At 48.7% G+C, this 19199-nt stretch overlaps 6 protein-coding genes across 13 annotated transcripts; 3 read left to right on the top strand and 3 right to left on the bottom strand.

Annotated features, from left to right (window-relative positions):
- Nucleotides 1-7: 7 nt before the first annotated feature.
- FOXG_01624 (uncharacterized protein) lies at nt 8-4260 on the bottom strand. Of its 6 annotated transcripts, none has more exons than XM_018378526.1 (7): nt 4021-4260; nt 3281-3971; nt 2897-3178; nt 1885-2843; nt 672-1831; nt 109-617; nt 8-56 (listed from the first exon to the last, which is right to left on the bottom strand). In XM_018378526.1, exons 2-5 carry the CDS (start codon nt 3588-3590, stop codon nt 1766-1768), a joined length of 1617 nt encoding a protein of 538 aa, XP_018234464.1. In that variant the 5' UTR covers nt 3591-3971; nt 4021-4260; the 3' UTR covers nt 8-56; nt 109-617; nt 672-1765. The 6 variants fall into 6 exon arrangements, with proteins under 6 accessions (XP_018234464.1, XP_018234466.1, XP_018234465.1 ...); XM_018378528.1 differs by having other exon boundaries at nt 109-876; nt 1076-1831; XM_018378527.1 differs by having other exon boundaries at nt 109-876; nt 1076-1831; nt 3281-4260.
- A 386-nt stretch (nt 4261-4646) lies between these two features.
- FOXG_01623 (uncharacterized protein) lies at nt 4647-6614 on the bottom strand. Its single transcript, XM_018378522.1, has one exon. It carries the CDS (start codon nt 6320-6322, stop codon nt 5735-5737), a length of 588 nt encoding a protein of 195 aa, XP_018234460.1. The 5' UTR covers nt 6323-6614; the 3' UTR covers nt 4647-5734.
- A 1207-nt stretch (nt 6615-7821) lies between these two features.
- Nucleotides 7822-7926, top strand: FOXG_18149 (uncharacterized protein; the record flags this gene model as incomplete). Its single annotated transcript, XM_018398195.1, has 1 exon — nt 7822-7926. One exon carries the CDS (start codon nt 7822-7824, stop codon nt 7924-7926), a length of 105 nt encoding a protein of 34 aa, XP_018234459.1.
- Nucleotides 7927-12554: 4628 nt separating this feature from the next.
- FOXG_18148 (uncharacterized protein) lies at nt 12555-12647 on the top strand (the record flags this gene model as incomplete). The annotated part of the gene is made up of 1 exon (XM_018398194.1): nt 12555-12647. The coding sequence occupies one exon, from the start codon at nt 12555-12557 to the stop codon at nt 12645-12647; it is 93 nt and encodes a 30-aa protein (XP_018234458.1).
- Nucleotides 12648-13090: 443 nt separating this feature from the next.
- On the top strand, nt 13091-19154 carry FOXG_01622 (uncharacterized protein). Of its 2 annotated transcripts, XM_018378521.1 has the most exons (3): nt 13091-13521; nt 13578-14169; nt 14262-16377. In XM_018378521.1, the coding sequence occupies exons 2-3, from the start codon at nt 13586-13588 to the stop codon at nt 16111-16113; spliced, it is 2436 nt and encodes an 811-aa protein (XP_018234457.1). In that variant the 5' UTR covers nt 13091-13521; nt 13578-13585; the 3' UTR covers nt 16114-16377. The 2 variants fall into 2 exon arrangements, with proteins under 2 accessions (XP_018234457.1, XP_018234456.1); XM_018378520.1 differs by having other exon boundaries at nt 13091-14169; nt 14262-19154.
- Nucleotides 13439-19193, bottom strand: FOXG_01621 (uncharacterized protein). 2 transcript variants are annotated; one of them, XM_018378519.1, is made up of 2 exons: nt 15106-19193; nt 13439-15048 (listed from the first exon to the last, which is right to left on the bottom strand). In XM_018378519.1, the coding sequence occupies exon 1, from the start codon at nt 18931-18933 to the stop codon at nt 16423-16425; it is 2511 nt and encodes an 836-aa protein (XP_018234455.1). In that variant the 5' UTR covers nt 18934-19193; the 3' UTR covers nt 13439-15048; nt 15106-16422. The 2 variants fall into 2 exon arrangements, with proteins under 2 accessions (XP_018234455.1, XP_018234454.1); XM_018378518.1 differs by having other exon boundaries at nt 13439-15277; nt 15325-19193.
- Nucleotides 19194-19199: the final 6 nt, after the last annotated feature.

Here is a 19199-nt window from a genome sequence, read left to right as displayed (position 1 = left end):
TTGTCACGTGATCAGGCGTCATGTATCTTTCTATACTTAAGAAGGGAGAATCTACCCTACGCCATTGATTAGTGAGATTAACTGTTTAGAGGTTTATGGATACCTTACATGGAGGCTCTATATTTAACGGGATGTGTTGCGTTCAAAGACCCCTTATGCGCATAGCATCGCAGAAGTTATCCATATGCTGAACTCTTCTGTGGTGGCTAGCTATCTCACTATTCCATTATGGCCGTTAATACTCGAAGACGTGTGTACCTAGAACTGGCGGACTCGTCAATTTACCCCTACATAAGACCAAACACGCCAACATCAAAGTAAAACTGTTATACAGGTTCCCTGTGGAAGCAGGCGCTCATATCACATAGTTTGGCTCCTAGAAGAACGGCGCAGTACTACCGGAACTAGAAGTTTACGGCCGTGGATCGTCTATTGAAAGAGTGAACGTCAAAGATCAACCGCAGTCAGCGGCCATGGATAGCATGAAGATCTGTTCCGAACTACCGCTTAATCGTACGGGGCCAACTTATGGCGAAAGTAAAGAAGCAGTTAGGTATCCATGTTGTGAGTAATGGCTGCGAGAGCGTTTCCACACAGGCCAGGCAGATTGAGTCATGCTAAAATGCACATCTCTCAGATACATGGCAGCTTTCTAGGTAGGTATCCCTTACAATTGTGTTTTCGAACGCAAACGGCCCCTGTCCGTGCACATATGACAGCTCCATGGAAAGACTGATGTCGGACTCGAAGTACCTGTCAAGGGTTGCACTACCAAATTCAGCTGCAAAGATTATTGCTGAACACACTATACTGAAGGGTGTCACATGATACTAATAGCTTGACGTGATAGTGTCCGTCTAGAGACTTTAATGGCATCTATCCTTCCTGTCAGTTCATGGCTTGCTTGGTAATATGGGCTGATAGCAGGTTGCATAACTAGGGGAAGAACACATTCAGACATCCATTCTATAAGCATCCGTACTCCGTCTTGGGAGATCAGTTAAGCCATGCATAAAAAGAATTCATCATCTCACCCAAAATGGGCTAAAAAGTATCGAGTATCGAAAGAACTTACTCATTCAGACAAAACGGGGCTAACAGCATGTTTCAAAGGAGGCATCTTCATGGAACCAGGGCTACACATGTGAGAATGTTTGTATAGATGGTGAGGAAGAACTTATGTTCACAAAGGAGCAACAGGAGGGAAGTATAGCATTTATAGCACCGTGAAGTTGTCAGGCATATCATTTCCCTTGGTCACAAAATCGCTGACTTCCGGGGTATCGCGTGACATTGTGTGATGTTGGTTGGGCCTGTATACAGCCAAGAGCTGCAATATCATGTAATAGTATCGCTGACCCCATGTCTCATATCCATGTACAAGTGTAGTGTGTTGGGCAAATGCCTGATACTCTGCCAACAGCAACAGCCTGCCAGGACTGCACAACTGGCTGATGGTTGTCAGTAAGTCACATTCACATCACTCATTCCGAGAGTTACCGGTTAGACCCTGGTATCACGCTCAAGCACACGATGGCGCTGGATAAATCATTTCTTCATTAATCGACATAAAGAAAGCAAGGGGTAGCATCCTTGGAGTGTTTCCAGTGAAAGATCATGATCTAAATGCTGTGTCCAATGGTGCCGAGCTTTGCAATGAATAAAATTGCTTATTAACGTACATGCTGCTTTCTAAAGCTGCGCACTGTTCAATGTGATGCGATTCTGTTAGATCTCTGCCAACCCAGACTCATTCATTATCAACTTATGAAGAACTCTTGGGTTCCTTAAGATGCTCAAAAGATCCCCAATCGCACCAATCGTTGATGGGCTATTCGAGGTTAGCCACTTTATCATCTTGAGCAGTAGTGTTGAGAAACTTACTAGGCAGTTGAGATACTTGCACCACTCACAGGTGTCGTGATACTTGTAAAAGTTGTTCAGGAGAACAATGAAAACGACAATGATCATGACGAGGAAGGCAGCTCGAACCAGCCACCAAGCCCACCAGAGTGGCTTGCGCCCCTTGAAGAAACCGACAGGGTTCTTGAAAAAGTGAGGGGGTGTCTCGCCAGTTTGAGGAGAAACGGCTGCGTACGACAGCTCTTGGCCCATCCGCCGTCGCAGTGAGTTGGGCGAGTGCAGGACACAGACGCCAAGAGAGAGTCCCATAAGAAAACCGCCAATATGGACAAAGTTGTCCAAGCCGGGAAGTAGTCCCAAGACAAATGCGATTACCATATCGAGAATGATGAAAAGAAGGTCTTTGACGGGGTTGCGTCTGTCCTTCCATGAGTACAGAAGATCGAGGAGAACCAAGGCAATGATACCAAAGAGGGCCCCAGAGGCACCCACAGATGGCTGTCCTGGCGGCGCATAATTTCCACCCATGATGTTGCCGAAAATCCCAGCACTCATGTAAACGAGTAGAAACCGCACTGGCCCAATGGCCATCTCCATCTCTTTCGCAATGGTAAGCTGCAGAAGAAGGTTGAAAATGATGTGAATGAGACCGGCGTGCATGAAAATTGAGGTGATGAATCGGTACCACTGGTTGGGCTCGGGACTCTGGTTGATATCGCCATTAAACTTAGGGTCTGGAACGTCACCTCCGAAACCGCAGACCACATGAAGAGGGCAGAAGCTGTCGTCCCTGGTAGCATTGGGACAAAGTAGACCTGGTAGAACGGCGCCCTTCGCGTTTTTGTCCACACTTTGGATACCCTTCACGTTGCGCATACAGGGGGCATAACGTGCGCCCATGTTGATCAATAAAGCGGGAGATGGGCCAATAAATATGTTGAATTGCGGTTTGATCGCAATGGGAGTTCCTGTTAGTATGCCTGTGAACGAGTCAGCTGATAGTTTTCCTCCTGTATCAGTCTTCATATCTTACCGTTTCTTGCTATCTCGGCGATGAAGACGGCGATTTGGACAACAGAAAAGATATAGACAACCCAAGGAATCCTCTTCTTGTTGGAGCCAATCATACCCAATTCGCCCAAGCGAACCTTGCCCTTCTTGCCCTTCTTCTTAGGCCGTCCAGGGGCGTCATAGATATGATCATTCATCTCGGGATCGTCATTCTTAGCGGTCCGATCTTGAAGGGGAATGTCTTCCTGGCCGTAAGGTCGCGCAGCAGCAGCTCCTCCAGCATAGCTTGTATCTTGATAGAAGCCTTGTTGGCCAATGTCAGCCGTACTGGAGCTGGGAGTCGGTCCGGTGTTCGAGTTTGCCGGGTACACATGATCGTCAAAGACGGTGTCGAAAGGAGACTGACCAGTTTGGCCAGGCTGATTATGGCTTGAGCTCTGACCAGAAGGGCTAGCATAAGTGCCCGCTGGAGGATATTGTATATCGTTAGGCGAGTATGGTGTTTGCTTGGTCGGGACAATATGCGCGGCAGAATCGGCAGGATAGATCGAGGTGTCGGGAGCATAGTGTGAGTTGTACGAATTAGGCTCGTATGGGGGTGCTGGTGTAGAATGCGGCGAAGGGGTATCGTGATTCTGATAGTAGGGAGAAGCGTTGGGGCCGGCGCCATAAGGAGCCTGTTGACTGCCACCGTTATAGTAGTCGTGCGAAGCCATAGTTGACGAAAGCAAGAGATTCTCGAGTAACGGGGATGAGGTTACGTAGGCAGTTGATGGGAGTAAGCCGCCAAGCGGCAAAGAAAGGGGATACAACTGCGACAAGCTGTTTCAGAGGGTCGAGACGGCGTCACAGATCAAGAATCGGTATTTTGCTACTCGGCGAATGATCCAAGTCCTTATCTTTATTGACAACAATGCGTGCGTGTATGTCAAATGGATACTTTGTCGATCCAAAGTGAAAGATGTTGAACCAGAAAATGTATCCCTCGCGCTAGGTCAAGCTTAGGTGGCTGGTCAGAATCCAAAGTCCTGAACTTCAGCTCAATGGGTTAGGTAGGCTTGAGCGGGTTGTTTCAAGGGTCGCCAGGGACGAAGAGACTGGTCTGGATTGAGTGGAAGCTCTCTTCTGATTGGACGACTGCCTTACGCGTGGAAGCTGTGGGCCCAATGAGTAGACTCTTCTATTTGCGTCGTCGTAAAAAATCGCCAAACGAGTGAAGCAAAAGAGTGAAGATGGGAGGGTCGAAAAAACAAGAGAGGAAATACTCGGGAACACAACAATTATGCAGCTTGACTAGTTAGGTATCATTATTTTGAGGCAGCCTTCAGCTTAGGTAACAGTCCTGTTTATTAGGTATTCAATAAGGGCATATTTGTTCTATTCTCGCTGATTTGTGCCCATGACGAAACAATTCACAGCCGAGTGACGTACAAACCGGGGCTGTGCTGACAGTTGTAAGCCGTGGATCCCTGCAACCAAAGGTCGATCAATGGGAAGAAGGGTTCTTGGGTGGTGCAGCTGTGCGATTAAGCCATTTAGCCTCACTCTGATTAATGGATGTTTGAGCGCCACAGCTTCTTAATTTAGAACAGTAACCCTCTCTTCATGGCGGTTTTTGTGGCGGCTAATGGGAGTCTTTGTTGATACCTATGGATCACAAGAACACTTCTAATCATGAAGCACTGGGAATACTGACATTTTATTACGTATTACAAGCTGTCAACTTCGATCATTCCGGTGTCTGCAAAGGTAAAAACCGATTAAACTCAATAGCTACCGACCTAGTAAGAAAGACACCGCGGCATCTCTCATTTATAAGTAATACTACAACCCGTCAACATAAACACTTATTCTGGTACAGTAGTGTAGCACAGACTCATTGATTGTAATCTACTACCTGTATTCTGGCTTTTCATATTGTATGCATTTAGGTGCTGGGCCCAGTTGACGCATTTTCATCGTCTCAACCACATCACCAATGCATTTATGGTGAAGTACCTGCCTTCCAGCCCGTGGCTGACGCTACAGCGCAACGGACCACAGCCACTGCTAAAGCTGACGAGGCTTCCCGTATTCCTGGCACGCAGTGGAACTCGTTGATGGCGTGGGCCCATATCAATCAGTTGTACGGATTCCGATGAGATCTTTTGCAGTGGACAACAATTTACGCGTTGCGCTTTGTCCCATTCCACGCCAGGCTTCGGGAGGGAGAGATCCCTTGGACAAGAAGGTACAGCTCCGAAGTCGATGCATATCAGGCAATCCACCTCAACCCTCACATCCGATGGTATAACGAATCAGTTTGGTGGGATGATCTCAACGCCAAGACCATTGGCAGGCAAAAGTCCCCAACATTCGCTCTCCCTTCTGTGTTGGAAGACCAGGACACGACAACGCTCGATTTGTCAACAGTAGACACGACGGGTGTGGTATGAATGATGCAAGCACCAGTTCAATATTTTAGCAGCCAGCCCATTATCGAGAACGCAGCTAGCCTGCATTGACTGAAAACTTCTTGACAACACTTTGCACTGCGGATTGCTAACTGCTCATGTGGCACTCCGGTCAGTGCCCCGATATGCTCGTGTCGAGTGACTGATGAGTTGGGTAGATGAGATAAGATCGTGATTATACAAACTGTTGTATCGTACATGACATGAGCTGCCCTATATACGTTGTCCTAGCCCTCTTCATTGCTCATTACAGTCATATTGCCCTGGCGGCCCTTCGCCTTTTCCGTTAATAGTGGTACAGTTCGGTCTTGTGCATGTCGCATTTTGTCGACAATGGGTATAGGACTAGATGATCCCCTCCAGTGTTGTTTGAACATCTATGTTGTCTCTCCTCGGTTGAGATAGTGTTATTTCTTCCCGATCGATGAAGAATCGCCCGTTGTGGTCTCGTCATCTTGTTTCTTGGCACCCTTTCCCCAATTTCCACTCCAGACATCTGCGACTTGCTCCATGATGATATCGCCGATACCCTTGCCCTCTTCCATCTTTTGTTGATGCTCTTTGGCACGCTGCTCTCGCCAATTCTTTTCCTCGCCTCCCATCCACACATCGTTGAGCGCCTTGGCCACACCTGTCTTCTCCTCTTCGCTTTGTGGATTCTGTTGGCCTAGTCTAGCTTTGAGTGCCGCCTCGCGCTCTCGGTGCTCACGTAGTAGTCGTTGGGTGCGCTGAGCGCCTTCGGGAAGTTCGGTTCCGAATATAGAGCCCACACGGTTGCCGAACCGTGAGTAGATTGACGAGCCCGTGTACTCGTAAGCGAGCTGGTTTGTGGCAAGAGAGAAGGCACTGGCGAGGACGAAGAATCGAAGATCTATCTTTCGTGGTGGGAGTAGCATGGCGAGAGGTGCAATGACTGCACCAGCAATGGCAGAGTTGTGAATAAATGCATTACGCTCGGGCAACGGAGGTTGCGCTTGGGGCTGATCCTGTGACATTGCGATGTTGGTGGTGTTTACACGGCAGTATCGGTTCGACTATCGCTGCAGCAGCACGATCGCAAACTGAGTTTGCGTGGGTTGGTAGAATTGAAGATCGAAAATCCGCCACCAACTTTTTCTCGCAGTTTGGTTGGTCGCCTTGTCGCGGCTGATAGGTACTTGACTCACCAGCCAATCCTGGTGAGAAATCAGGTCCCTTCAACCTCCCCGTCATTATAGGGTAGTCACATCACAACAGTATCATTCGAGGGCAAACAACCTTTTCATTTTTGGTTTTTGATTTCTGGTAACAGCAATAGGGAAAAAACCAAGTTCTTGGTTTGGCGACTTGTCTGTTTTAGAGTTTTCTGATCTTGCCTCTGTCGCGTCCTTGTCTGTCTAATTGGCTTTTAACGTTGCTGGAACCTTTTGATCCAATAGCCGTCAAGACTTCTAGCTTATGACCAGGATATTGTCGATTGACATCCATTACTACCCCATTTCTTCTCAATATATAGATATAATGAAATGCATGACTTTGTTGTTCATATAAGGCGTAAGAAAGATATGCAGAAAGTGTGTTCACTGGGTTAAGACTGTGTGAAATTCAATTGCTTACAAGTTCGTTACGCCCTCCCACAACACGGCGAGAACTGCACAGCTTCGAAGCTGCATGATCATGGCTACTACCTGAACACCCTATTGCCATTTTGAAAAGACATTACAAGACAGGTTAAGGTCATAGGTCGCATTGCGGGGTTCCCATTATGGACGTCGTTGATTTCCGCTGACAAACTTCGGTAATTCGTATAGTAACAGCCTAGCACCTCAGATCATATCATCGATCACAGCAAATCGATCACTGATGAGGAGTTACCCGACAGGTTAGAGTAATATGTCACAAAGCAAGAGAATAGTCAGATGCATAATATAATTATAAGTACCTAACGATGTTCAATTCATATGTTAAACCCGTTGGTCGTCGTCGAACGCCTTATTGGCGTTAGGCCCAACGATTAAAAGCCTGTGAGGGATCACATCGCAAACATAGCTTCTTTGGGACAAAATGCAGATAACTTACCGACAATAGTTCAGCTAAGTGATCAACAACAACATCTGCCCACCAATAACCGAGGTAAGGGATGCGCTGTTGCCAACGACAGACTTCGACACTAGACCATCAAAGTCTCACCAAGACTCCTGAAACCAAGCCACCGGTGCTCACTAGCTACATGTGAGAACTTAATGGTCCGAACTGCCGCTCCCAGCCGTGCCGTGTTTACTAACTCCACCTTGACTACCGGCATCAGATCCTGCCGAGCAAGCCTAAGGTAGAGCAATCTGGCTACATGGCTAAAACCTTATGAATATGTTATGATAGAAATCATCAGGCTGTTAATGAAAGAGTGCCCCGAGGCCGATGGGCGCATGCTACTATAAGGTTTCCATACCGAGACAAGCCCTTATACAGCACTTCTCGACAAGAGATGTCTCAATCGGCAATCTGATTGAGATGCATGGCCAGATACTTTGTTATGAAAGACCTCGATGTAACGAACAGCCTCAGTGACTACAACACCACCAACGTGAAGATCAATCCAATAGAAAGCACGGTATTGTAACAGTCTTGTCGGGTCTTCACCCAGTGCTAGGTGGGCTTGACAGCGTTACGGAGCTAGGTGGACAGCTGATCCCCTGTACAGTCAAACATAATAGGGACTAGCTGGTCGAGTACAAGGCTCACTCAAACGAAACATATAAGTATGAATTTAGATATCACGGTACTTGATAATTTCATCTGATGGCGCAAGACAGTAGTGGCTGGGAGGAGGCTACCATGCTACCCGTTTCTTAGTCAATGAACCACCCTTAGATGTGAAATAACTCAAGGGGTAAGCGCATTTTAGATAACGTACCTTGTGAAGATTAGCTTTCCGTGGCCATGACCTTGTGGAAAATGAGGCTTGAGGCTTCAATAAGCTCCATGCTAGTGGACCAAGTTTCCTAGATATTTTCCTGTACATGTGGGGATTTTCAGCTCATGTACATACAGCCTCTCGGCTGATCCTGTTTCTATTAGAAGCACTTAACTATAGTACCTAAGACTTGCAACAAGTGCCCTCCGTTGAGATTCTAATACCCATCACAGATCACTCAAACATCAGAGAATCAGAGGTTTAAGGGGTGCGATCACCTACACATATACTCGCTGCTACGGAAACCCAGTGCCATTGGTCAAATTCCGGAATGGTTCCTTATATCCAATAGTACGAGAATTGTCGGTATTGTTACATCCTCAAACCGGTTGTGTGCATATTTACTTGTAGGTGTTACAACAAGAACCGACGTACTTTCTGTCAGACGCACTGCTTGCTTTACCCGAGGATAACCTAGTATAGAAACGAAGGCCGTCTGACTGTGGGTACAGGAATAATGGATTATGAAATGCATTGTGCCAAATGTTGGCGGGCGCCGACTCACGCGTAAACTCTCTTCCTGTCTAGCAGAGCAGTTTCGATCTCTAGTGATGAACGGAAGTTCCGAACTACCGGAGTGGCAGTAAAACTGTATCCTTTGATCTGACCTTTCCCTCCAACATCAGCTACTACTTGTTTAGCCGACCACTCGACGTTTATTGAGGCTGGGAACGAGACCCAAGATTGACTCTCTCATCCTTAGTCGTTTCAACACTGATTTCATTTCTTCAATAGCTCGTGGCGTTTAGAAGGACTGACTTAGTAGGTACACAGTCGTTCGACACGAGTGTCAGTGCCACGCCCCATGCAACCATGCAACTTTTTTTTATGACTGAATCTACCTTGAAATAGACTAGCTATGCCATAAGAATACAGACCGTTGTATTTTGCACGTGGCGGATACATCTCTGAGCTATTTTAGACTTTGTTGAGATGAGATTAAAGGCGCGTGGTAATCCCGGCTGCCGAGGCCACGGACTCAACTGCCAGATGAGGTTACATTGCCGATTCATTGTCAATCAATGTCTTGCTCGCATTCTCTACCGTTGTTAGCCTAGGGCGATACTCTGTGGTTCTCTCGGCTGGTTGTCGTATCAGTGACTGATTTTATTACTGGCTATGCGTCTGCGGGCTTGGTTCAAACCCTCGTCGGCGTTGGTGTACAATTTGTGAACTTTAAAGTGTTGGCTGAGTGAAAAGATGAACAAGAATGCTACCTAGACATGAGTCAGGAGGTCGCAGCAGTTGAGCTTGGACTTTGTCTTGATGATCGACTGAGAATGGAGTTCACGCAGACAGGCATATCCACATTGACTGCCGAATTGTAGAAGACGTTGACGCATGACTTAGGCAACTGTCTTAGCATATCGTTCACTGACACGAGCGCTTCTGGAAACAGAGGTTCTTGTGGGCCTTTTAGCGAGCCATCCAATTGTATTGTATAGGTAGGTGGCTGCTGTTTGTCATCGCCCTAGCAGTTTGAAAAAACAATCCGCACGGGTTTCAGTGACAGATACCGTGACAGCCCTTGCTTAGCCTACCAATCGGCCGTTTGTCCAATTCGGAGCCGACGCACTGTAACGCAACACAACGCAAAGCATCCAACTCGGGGGAGGACTGGTTCTTGGCAATTCCAATGTTACGGCTGGCAATGCCATGGATCTCCAGAAAGCAGAGGTGTTTCCATATCAGGACAAGTATTCGTTAATCAACCTGGGATGATTGGTCATTTCCCGACACAAGACTAGCTTTAACATTGGATAAAGTAATTTTCAGTAGCTCAAGGGAACGAGGATTGGAAACTGAAACAGCAAACCGTCCGATATTGTCACGTTCCGGGGATGTTTGAGAACCCCTGAAGGATAACGTTATACGCCAGTGTGATCGTTGGATACAACGATCAGCGGGCCAATAACACGATCAGCAAATTCTGTTAATATGGAGAGACCGGCAAGGAGATCTGACTCGAATAGGAGAAAAAACTGTCCATAGCTATTAAGGGCAAGACTTGGAGAAAAATAGCTTGAGAGGCCAGGATAAGATAGAGCCTGGCACCGGGAGACGCCGTCGGCGGCCAACGTGGCCGAAATGTGATCTTCACGAGCTACTGTGCGGTCGACGTGCCCGGTGTGGAGAGCCGAACCGAGTATCAGGGGCATAATTATGAACCATGACTAGCATGGGTATGGGCTGATGCTCACATAGCCATACCGGCAGAAATGGGTTGCAATGTTGCTGTTACATGAAGATAACCTAGCCTAGGTCAACGGACCGGGCCCCGTGCCGCAAAGCATGTTGGCTGAGAGTGTTGCGAGATCTTAATGATCCCATAAGGCTGAAAATGGTAACGATTAGATTAATTGATACCAGAAGATGATAAAAATCATCACACTCTTTCCCGGAAGCCCTCAATCCTCAGCTTCGAATACTGGGCTCTCTGTCCCAGAACGTCGATACCGAATAGCTCAACCTACCCCGCCTCAACAAGCCAGAATTACTCGTAAAATGAGACTAAAATTAAGACAAGTAATAATAGGTCTCTGACAAATTGTACCGTCCCACCGGGAAGTCTCTCCTAGGGGAGCTCCAGAGAGCCAGGTTTATCTCTTGGCGGATTTGAGCACTGATACCTTCAGCGGAAGTTGCCGCCTGCCTGGGAACGAAGCTGGATGTACAGTACAGTATGTGTTGCAATCTGCAAGATGCCTGTAATGAGACATCGAACCTTCGGTAGCAGCTATTGGCTACGGTAGTGAGATTTACGAATACTCAACAATCAGTGCAAGCGCTGCAAGGGGTCACAGACTAATACGAACGATGAGACAGTCTAGTCTTCAACTGCGCCGCATGATGGGATAGCCAAGAAACTCCCCTCCCCAATAAAGGCTGAAAATCTCCTACTGCACAGCGAACGTGAATTGTGCAGACCATAAGGGTATGTAGCCCACCCGGATGATATGGGGTACCAACCCGAAGGAGAGGCTATCGAGATCTAGATTCTCGAGATTAGACGAGTACACAATAGTACAAGCTGGAGTATTCTTGTGAAGGCTACTAAGCGCCTTACCAATTTGGTTTGCAGATACCCTAAGAATTGAGACAGGCTGGCACGCATTCTGAAAGTATCCATCAATCGGTATCACTAAGGTATCTGTGATTCCCTTACGTATTCATAAACGTTTCTTGTCTTGGGACGTTCCCGATGTGGAGGGTATCTAACAGTCGAGATGCCCATGTGTAGAGGCTAGAGAGCTAGAGAGGGCACCCAGAAACAGTCGGTGGCTGAGGACAAGGAGCTCCACAAACGATAACGAGAAAGTGAAACATATTCTTGAGTTGCAGAACTGTGCTTTGCTGTGCTTTGCTGTGCTTTGCTTTGCTGTCATTTTTTGCTTTTTCCTCTCGCAGAACCAATGTACTGTAAATCCCATACTTGAAAATTACTTGCCAGCGGCCACGCTTGAGAACCCCACCAAATATCGGCCAAGTCAGCACCGGGCTGTCTGACGAGTTCAACGGAAAGAAACAGGCAATAATACCTTGGAGTACTGTCTGAAAAGGAGTTCAGGGAATCTTTGTATCGTGCCCACAGCGGACATGCATCGGAGATATTACATGTTGTTATGCCAAGATCAAACATCTTCCCTAGTGCTACAGCGCTGAACCAACTCACTGGGCCCCCCCAAACACAGCTGGGAGGATCACATCAGTATCAACACCAGCATGGATGCTTGCTCGATCAAGGAACACCCATGATGTACATGGGAAAGAAACAAAATGTCAGATGCCCTTGTCCCCCACCGCCACCGCGCTAAGTGCGCCCCTAACAGCCCTGCAACTGCAGAGTACTGAGCGTCAATCCGTCTTAGGACGGCTTAGCTATCCTTGTGCGACCAACAACAGGAACGCACAAGCGCCCCCCTGTCAAATGTCAAGTCCCTATTGGGCGAGCAAGTCTCGTTCCAAAGAAGAAGCAAGCTCTGGGGCGCCAAAAGGATGCACTAGAGCGGCGCTGGGGAGGGGAGGGCCCGAGGCTCATGATGGGACGGGTCCGGGCCTGTCCCCGGTGTCCCAAAGTCCAAGTCTAATCAGCCATCCATGTCCTGGAGTTGCTCAAAGGAGACAGGCACAGGCACAAACTAACAGGACTCGCGCTGCGTGTTCACTCAATGTCGCACTCATCTCGGGGAGTATGTCGATGTACCACCACCACAAGTTCCATTCATGGATCTTCACCACCCAATCCACTCACTATCACGGATTCTCAACTGGAAATGGTCAAAACTCCCACAAGCACCACTTATGTGCCTGGCGCCCGTGGCAATGCCTTGGAAAACAATACCCGCACCTCTCCTCTAGTAGTCTAGTCACTGACAGTGGTACCTCCATGTGCTCGAGCGATGCGTTTTGCAGCGGCTGTCTCGCCTGTCCTGCAACGGCTTGATCTTAGCGATGGTTACACAGAGCGTGCTACTCCTAGTTTGGCAGAGCCCGCCGTACCAGAGCAGTCGATATGGGTAATGCCTAGAAGAAGCCCACCGGCGATCCGTGGTCCGTCTCTGTTTCGACTCGTACAGTCAGTCAGTGTCTTTGTCTCATGAGGGAACCCTGGACTTCTTGTCCCATCCAATGCTCCGCCAAACTTCCATGGTATCTGCTGCCGAGCACATTGCCCCAGGCCCTTTGTCTCTATCCCCGGCAGTGAAACCGATGGCCTCAGCCTCTTTCCCTCCTCCTGGCTGGGAGTGGCGGTGATATCGGTATGAGCCCCATCTATGCCTGTTAATGTACGTTTTCGATGGATGCTTGATCTGCCCCTGGGATCACAATAGCATTGATGAAAAAGTGATGAGCTATAGAAAGACCTCATTGCGCCCGAGAACCGGGGCTGACACTGTCCGCCACAGTTGGGCTGCCCTTATGCGTTTCCATGCGTATCGACTTAGCCCTGTGCTCATCTCTGTGACGACTTACCTGACTTGCCTTACTTTAGTTTCTTTTGCTTGCTTGTCCACTCTTGGCTCCTAGTCCCTCCCAAATCCTTTTATTACCCCGGCTGCTTCTAGTCCTCTGCCACCTTTTTCTTGCAGAAACTTTGATTGTTGACTACCGCTAAAATTACCCTTTCCCTCCACCCTCCTCCGTTTTCTCGGCCGAGAAACGGTTCGATAGAAAACGTGTGGTCGTAGAGCTACCGCGAGGAGCCGCGGTGATCTGAACGGGGTGAAACGATACCTCAAGGTATCATTACTTACTTGCTAGCTTTGCTGAGTTGCTGAGGAACCTTTACTGTCTAGGTGTACTTATGGCTCAGAGTTGGCTTAAAGAGGAATACTCATCGTCTCATTCCGAGAGAGCGGGGGGAAGAGCACAAGCACATGCACACGCACAAGGGCAAGCAAACTCGCATGTATCCTTTACAAATATGAACCATGCGTCCTCTTCGTCGTCAAGGGACCAAGCAGCAGCAACGCCAACAACAGAATCACAAGCACAGGTGCAACTACCTGTTTCAACATCGACGACTACGACCTTCCCAATAACTGATCTGACCACTCATCCGTCTTCTATTCCCCACCCTACCAGCGTCAACACTTTCAATACCATCGATATTCCCTATACAGAGAGCTCTTACAGCAGCAGCAATGTCTCTCCTGCCTCAACGAGTACGCCGGCCACTCCCATTACAGGTGCCGGTAATACTGAACGCATCGCTACCACCAGAAGCCCATCTGTCTCTGCTGCCGGCACTTCAACTAAAACCGCTTCAGTCGCTTCGACTACCTCAGCTTCATCCGACCTCGTTGCACCATCAGCAGCCCCTCCAGCTAAAGCAAAGCGTGTCCGGACAAGTAAGCCAAAAGTCAAGACAGGATGTGCCAATTGCAAGTTCGTCTCCCCAATCCTTATCCCTTATTCCTTAACCTTGGTCGTATTTGGGTGTAATGTTAGCCAAAATCTCACCTTTGTGGTAATTATAGACAAAGGCGAATCAAATGCGACGAGGCTCGTCCAGCTTGTACGCAATGCGTTCGGAGTAACAAAACCTGCACAGGCTACCCGCCCCCTAGTCGCAGTTCCCGTCCGTTCGAGGAGATCCGGATCGCTCCAAAGCCGATGCCAGCATACGATGCCCAAGCATCTTCAAGCACTTCCATTGCTCCTCTCCACGGCGACTACCATCTCCTGCCACGTCGGGCCCATCAAAGATCAATTTTGAGGACCACATCCCCAGGGACTACTTCACCGTCACCCACTACCTACCATCCATCCTCCGCTATGCAGATTCAACCAAATGAATCCTTCTACTTTGACATATTCCGCTCACATACTGCTAACGAGCTTTCTGGCTTCTTCAACAATCTCTTCTGGACGCACTATGTATTGCAGGCGTGCCACTCTGAAGATGCCATCAAATGCGCTGTTATTGCACTGGGTGCTCTGTATCAGACTCTCGAGCAGACAGCTGCCCTGAATATGCACAGTGGATCCGAGATGGGTGGTGACGCGCGTGTCGAGCTTGTCAGGGGTCATTGGCAAGTTGCCATTAGGAGATATGGTGATGCATGCAATGCTTTGGTGAAACTAAACACCCAAGACCAGAGATCACACAGGACCTCGATAATGGCGAATGTGCTTCTGGCCTGCTTTGATTCCTTTATTGGTGATCACAGGCAGGCCATTCACCAGATCCAGACGGGACTTGGCCTGCTCGACATCTTCCGCACTCAACAAAGACAAAGACTCCTTCCAGTTTCCGAAAATTCGCTGGAGGAGGAATTAGTTATCATTTTTACTCGCCTGGCGATTCAAGCAAAGTCCTACGATATGGCATTCCACTTCCCCCAGCCGTTCAGTATAAGGCTCAGCTCACAATCGCAAACACAATCTCCTGGTCCGAGTGGCACAACTACCCCTTCGCAAGAGGAGCCCTTCTCGATCCCTGAAACTTTTACATCTGTTGTCGAAGCTCGAGTGGCCTGTGATGCGTTAAACGCTAGAATTATGAGATACATCGAGGAGCTTTTCGCCATGAAGACCGACCTCAAGAGTACCCTACCCCAATCGTGGCTTGACTATGGTCTTCATTTCAAGGATTACCTGGACGCTTGGGGAAAAGCGTTCGACAACCTATTTTTCACACGGCACAATCCTTCTGTCAGCCTTCAGGAGAAAGCAGGCATTGCTGCACTGAAAATGCTGTCCACGAATTCAAGAATCCTGTACCTCATGATGTTCAGTGATAAGGAGTCTGACTTCGACAACTTTCTTCCTCAGTTTCAAACAATAGTCGATCTTGGTACCGAAATAGTCGGTGACGAAGAGAGGCGAGCCGCCTCGCGCGATTGCCCCGATCCTGAGAAATGCCAACATCGCCAGCGCGAAAATTGGCAAAGCCAGGACTTGTTCCCGGCCATGGGATTCTCAGCTCCGCATCTCAAGCCCAGGTTCGCAGCTGACATAGGGATTGTTGCTCCTCTGTTTGTCGTAGCAACCAAATGTCGCGATCCAGGAACAAGGCGCCGAGCTATTCAGCTTCTACGCAGCAGTGCCCGCCGTGAGGGCATGTGGGATAGCGAGATGGTTGCAAATATTAGTGCATGGGTCATGAATCTTGAGGAGTCAGAGGCGCTGTCCATGGGGGTCGAGTCGTATCATGTCGACGGCATCACGAGGCCCATACCACGAATAGTCCCTGAAGAAAAGCGCTTCACAATTCGTTCCGTTGACTTCGACCTTCGAACTCGAGTTGCGGACCTTCAAGTTGGCACTCGCGGTCTGCCACCTGGTATTCCTGATTCTAAATTTCGTCAAACTCGGCTGAACTGGTAGCGAGGCCAGAGGAGTATTGGCGCTCATATTCGTGCTGTATAAAATGGTTTACCAGCCGTGTATATAGAGATGGTCTTTCGAGGAGGTGGTGTTTCGGACTCGGAGTTCAAGGAGGATGGGAAATGTGTTGAACTACCATATCAATGTTGCGTTATCAATGCAACAAAAACTTTCTTAAGAGACAGACTCTAATAGTACATCCAGCGCCTATCATGCATGTCATTCTGGGACCTAAACATCTCAAATTCGCGCTAATACTGAACAGTGCCACCCATGTGTAAAAGTGCGAATGTCCATCTTGTGACGGTGTTACAGGGGTGGTAACTCCTCTCGACATATGGGACACTGAAGTCGAAATCTCATCCAACCTTCTAAGCAAGCACTATGAAATATATGCCTGCAAGGTGTGACCATATATAAACGACGAGCGAAGACGCCAGCAACGCCGGTGTCTTCGTCTTCGGCTGTGAGCACTGGCACCTCCAGGACTTCACGACAGATTGCGCAGTCGATACTCCTCGTCGTGCTCTGCTTCTTGCTGCTATCATCACCTGACGATCGGGCACGCTCGATACCAGGTGTGTCATCAGCAACCAGGCCAATTGGCAAACCACCAGCTTCGAGGCTATCCTCGCGAAGAACAGGATGGTAGTCCCAAGCATCAGGGGCCCAGCCAGCGGGAATGCCAAAGCGGGGACCGATAATGTCTTGTGCGGCAAGAATGATGAGCTGTATCCAAAGCCAGGCGCAAAAGACAAGGAACGCATGCCGATCCGAGCGGGCATAAAGAAAATTGTCCTCTTTGATCCAGAAATAGGCTACGGGGAGAAGACGTAAGATGGACTGGCCAACGACGAATGGCCAGCCAAGAGCTCGGCGGCAGTTTCGACGGGTATTACGGAGAATTTGAGGAATCCAAAAGGATAGATAGACGAGGACACACAGATTCAGGAACAATGACCTCAGATTGGGATACCATGTTGTAGAAGAAATGGCCAGGAATATAATACACAGGGAGGAGAGAATCATGCGGCCGATGATGCTCTGGAAGGACTGGGGGGCTTCCTCAGCACGTTGCGCAGTTGTGGCGCCAGGGACTGCGGCAGCAGCAATCTCGGCATCAATATCTTGATCGGAGGGGATAATCACAGGCTGTGGCTGAGATCGAGGCGGCGGAGGCCTGGCCGGTTGGTGTGCTGTCACAGGCTCCGGCAAGAGTGATCTGTCTGAAGTCGTCGCTGCGGGTAGTTCAGTACCATTGGTGTTATCAACCATGTTGTTCGCTTCCCGCTCACGTCGAGGCCGGGCTTCAGGGAGCTGAACTTCATGGACTTTGGCGAGAAAGCTTCCACCAATGGTCATGGACAGAAATGCGGCAAACAAGAGGGCCAATGTTGGCAGAAAGGTGGCCCCAGCAGATGATACCCAAGTTGCTGCAGCAGTGAAGGTCATACCGTCAACCATGAGCATAATGGCGATGGTCCAAAAGCTCACTCGACCCATGGTCGATGGGGTGCAGGACTCGCGCATCTGGTTCTTGAGGAGATTGACCTGGCCAAATACAACGATTGCGTAGACAAGAATCCATGTTTTGACCTGGTATAGTTGAACCTCTATCTTCATGCCTGTTAAGTGCTGGGCCTCACTTGGGCCAAAATCTGGCGGTCCTTTGGTCTCCAGAAAGAAGCCGCAGTCTGGAGAGTAGATGATAGCTGACATTTGGAGTTTGGGTATCTTTGGGATGGGTGCGCCAACAGGTGATTGTAACTCTGACTCGATAGCGTCGATAACAGACTCTAAAGTGTCCCGCGATGATTCCTGGGAATCTATGTTGAAATGGGTTCGACTTGGTGGAAAGACTTGCGCATACATAACATATTCGCAATGTGGCGATGGATTAGTAGTGTATAGAGGGTTTTCCAGATCTGAAGTCCATGGTACAGTCTGGTCTGCATATATGTTCTCCCTCTTCGTCGCAATGGTGTGGGCGATCGACTCGTTAAGTAACCTCTGACTAGACTGGAAGAAATCCTCACTTGGTGTAAGGTGTGGCAAGCCGAAAATGCCCTCGAACTTCTCGCTGGTGGTGGTCATCAAAACCACACCCTGACGTGGCCAATGAACACCCCATAGCCTCATTTCCCAGTCATGGCCAGAGCCATGCGTATCCTCAATAGTAGTCGTTCCTTTGACACTCCGTATGAGACCTCCAGCGACGGGGACGCTACTTTGAGTTGGTAATTGCTCATACTCGTTGATGGTTTGATTCCCTTCTAGGCGCAGCATCATGCGACCAGTGCGACCAGTGATGTTACGCGCCCAAGGCACATTATCACCAATCCAGTCCATATCAGGAGCAATTTTGCTCAGATTGTAGCTGTTATATCCTCTAGAGATAGAGCCTTTTGGCTTGACCCATTCTCCGTGAACAGTCCCTGATGCATTCAACCAAATAGGCTCACCATGTCCAGTGTCCCACAGATTATGCTGTCCAACAGGTGGTATGGCATGTCGGCTGAAGGCCAAACTCCGCTCGCGAAACCTTTTCAAACCGCCCCAGGAGAGGTTATCATCCGCACGAAAACCCGTAAGATTCAAAAAAGATGGCTTCACCTTGGAGTCTTTCCCCGGGACTGGTACGAAATCGCCCCATCGTGAAGCATTCAGCACGTCCAGAGCATCCTGAAAATGATCAAGTCTCTCGCCAGCGAGATCGGAAAGAGTAAGAGACTGGCTTGAGTAGTCGCTATCGGGAAAGACGAGCCAAACAATGAAAACAATAAATATAAGTGTAGCGATTGGATGTTGGGCTTGAGGCATGATGGATGGATGACCCACGATAGCGAGCGACTATCACCGTATCATGCTAGAATTGGTTTAGTCGTCGGTCCAAGACGACGTGGTGAAGATGGTAATAACTGAAAGATTGAGCGTGATGAGGAAATGAGTTCGTAGATGTAGGCGATGGCTGATACTCGGTGGTTGATTAGCCTCTCCTCATGAGATATTGTTTGGGTTATGAGACCTGGCGTTCATGGAAGTGGTACGTATCGCAACTCGGTGGTTGTTGGCTGCTGACGGTGCTA

The sequence above is a fragment of the Fusarium oxysporum genome, chromosome 5 (genome assembly GCF_000149955.1).
Source record: "Fusarium oxysporum f. sp. lycopersici 4287 chromosome 5, whole genome shotgun sequence".
NCBI lineage: Eukaryota > Fungi > Ascomycota > Sordariomycetes > Hypocreales > Nectriaceae > Fusarium > Fusarium oxysporum.
Note: the sequence above shows the minus strand (reverse complement) of the source record. Positions and strands in the feature narration are given on the sequence as shown.

Coding starts and splice junctions, on each gene's coding strand:
- FOXG_01624 (XM_018378523.1), bottom strand. CDS start 3,590: ATGGCTTCGCACGACTACTATAACGGTGGCAGTCAACAGGCTCCTTAT. Junction 2,844..2,896: donor CGCCGAGATAGCAAGAAACG/GTAAGATATGAA, acceptor ACTCGTTCACAG/GCATACTAACAGGAACTCCC. Junction 1,832..1,884: donor GCAAGTATCTCAACTGCCTA/GTAAGTTTCTCA, acceptor AACCTCGAATAG/CCCATCAACGATTGGTGCGA.
- FOXG_01623 (XM_018378522.1), bottom strand. CDS start 6,322: ATGTCACAGGATCAGCCCCAAGCGCAACCTCCGTTGCCCGAGCGTAAT.
- FOXG_01622 (XM_018378520.1), top strand. CDS start 13,586: ATGGCTCAGAGTTGGCTTAAAGAGGAATACTCATCGTCTCATTCCGAG. Junction 14,170..14,261: donor ACAGGATGTGCCAATTGCAA/GTTCGTCTCCCC, acceptor TGGTAATTATAG/ACAAAGGCGAATCAAATGCG.
- FOXG_01621 (XM_018378519.1), bottom strand. CDS start 18,933: ATGCCTCAAGCCCAACATCCAATCGCTACACTTATATTTATTGTTTTC.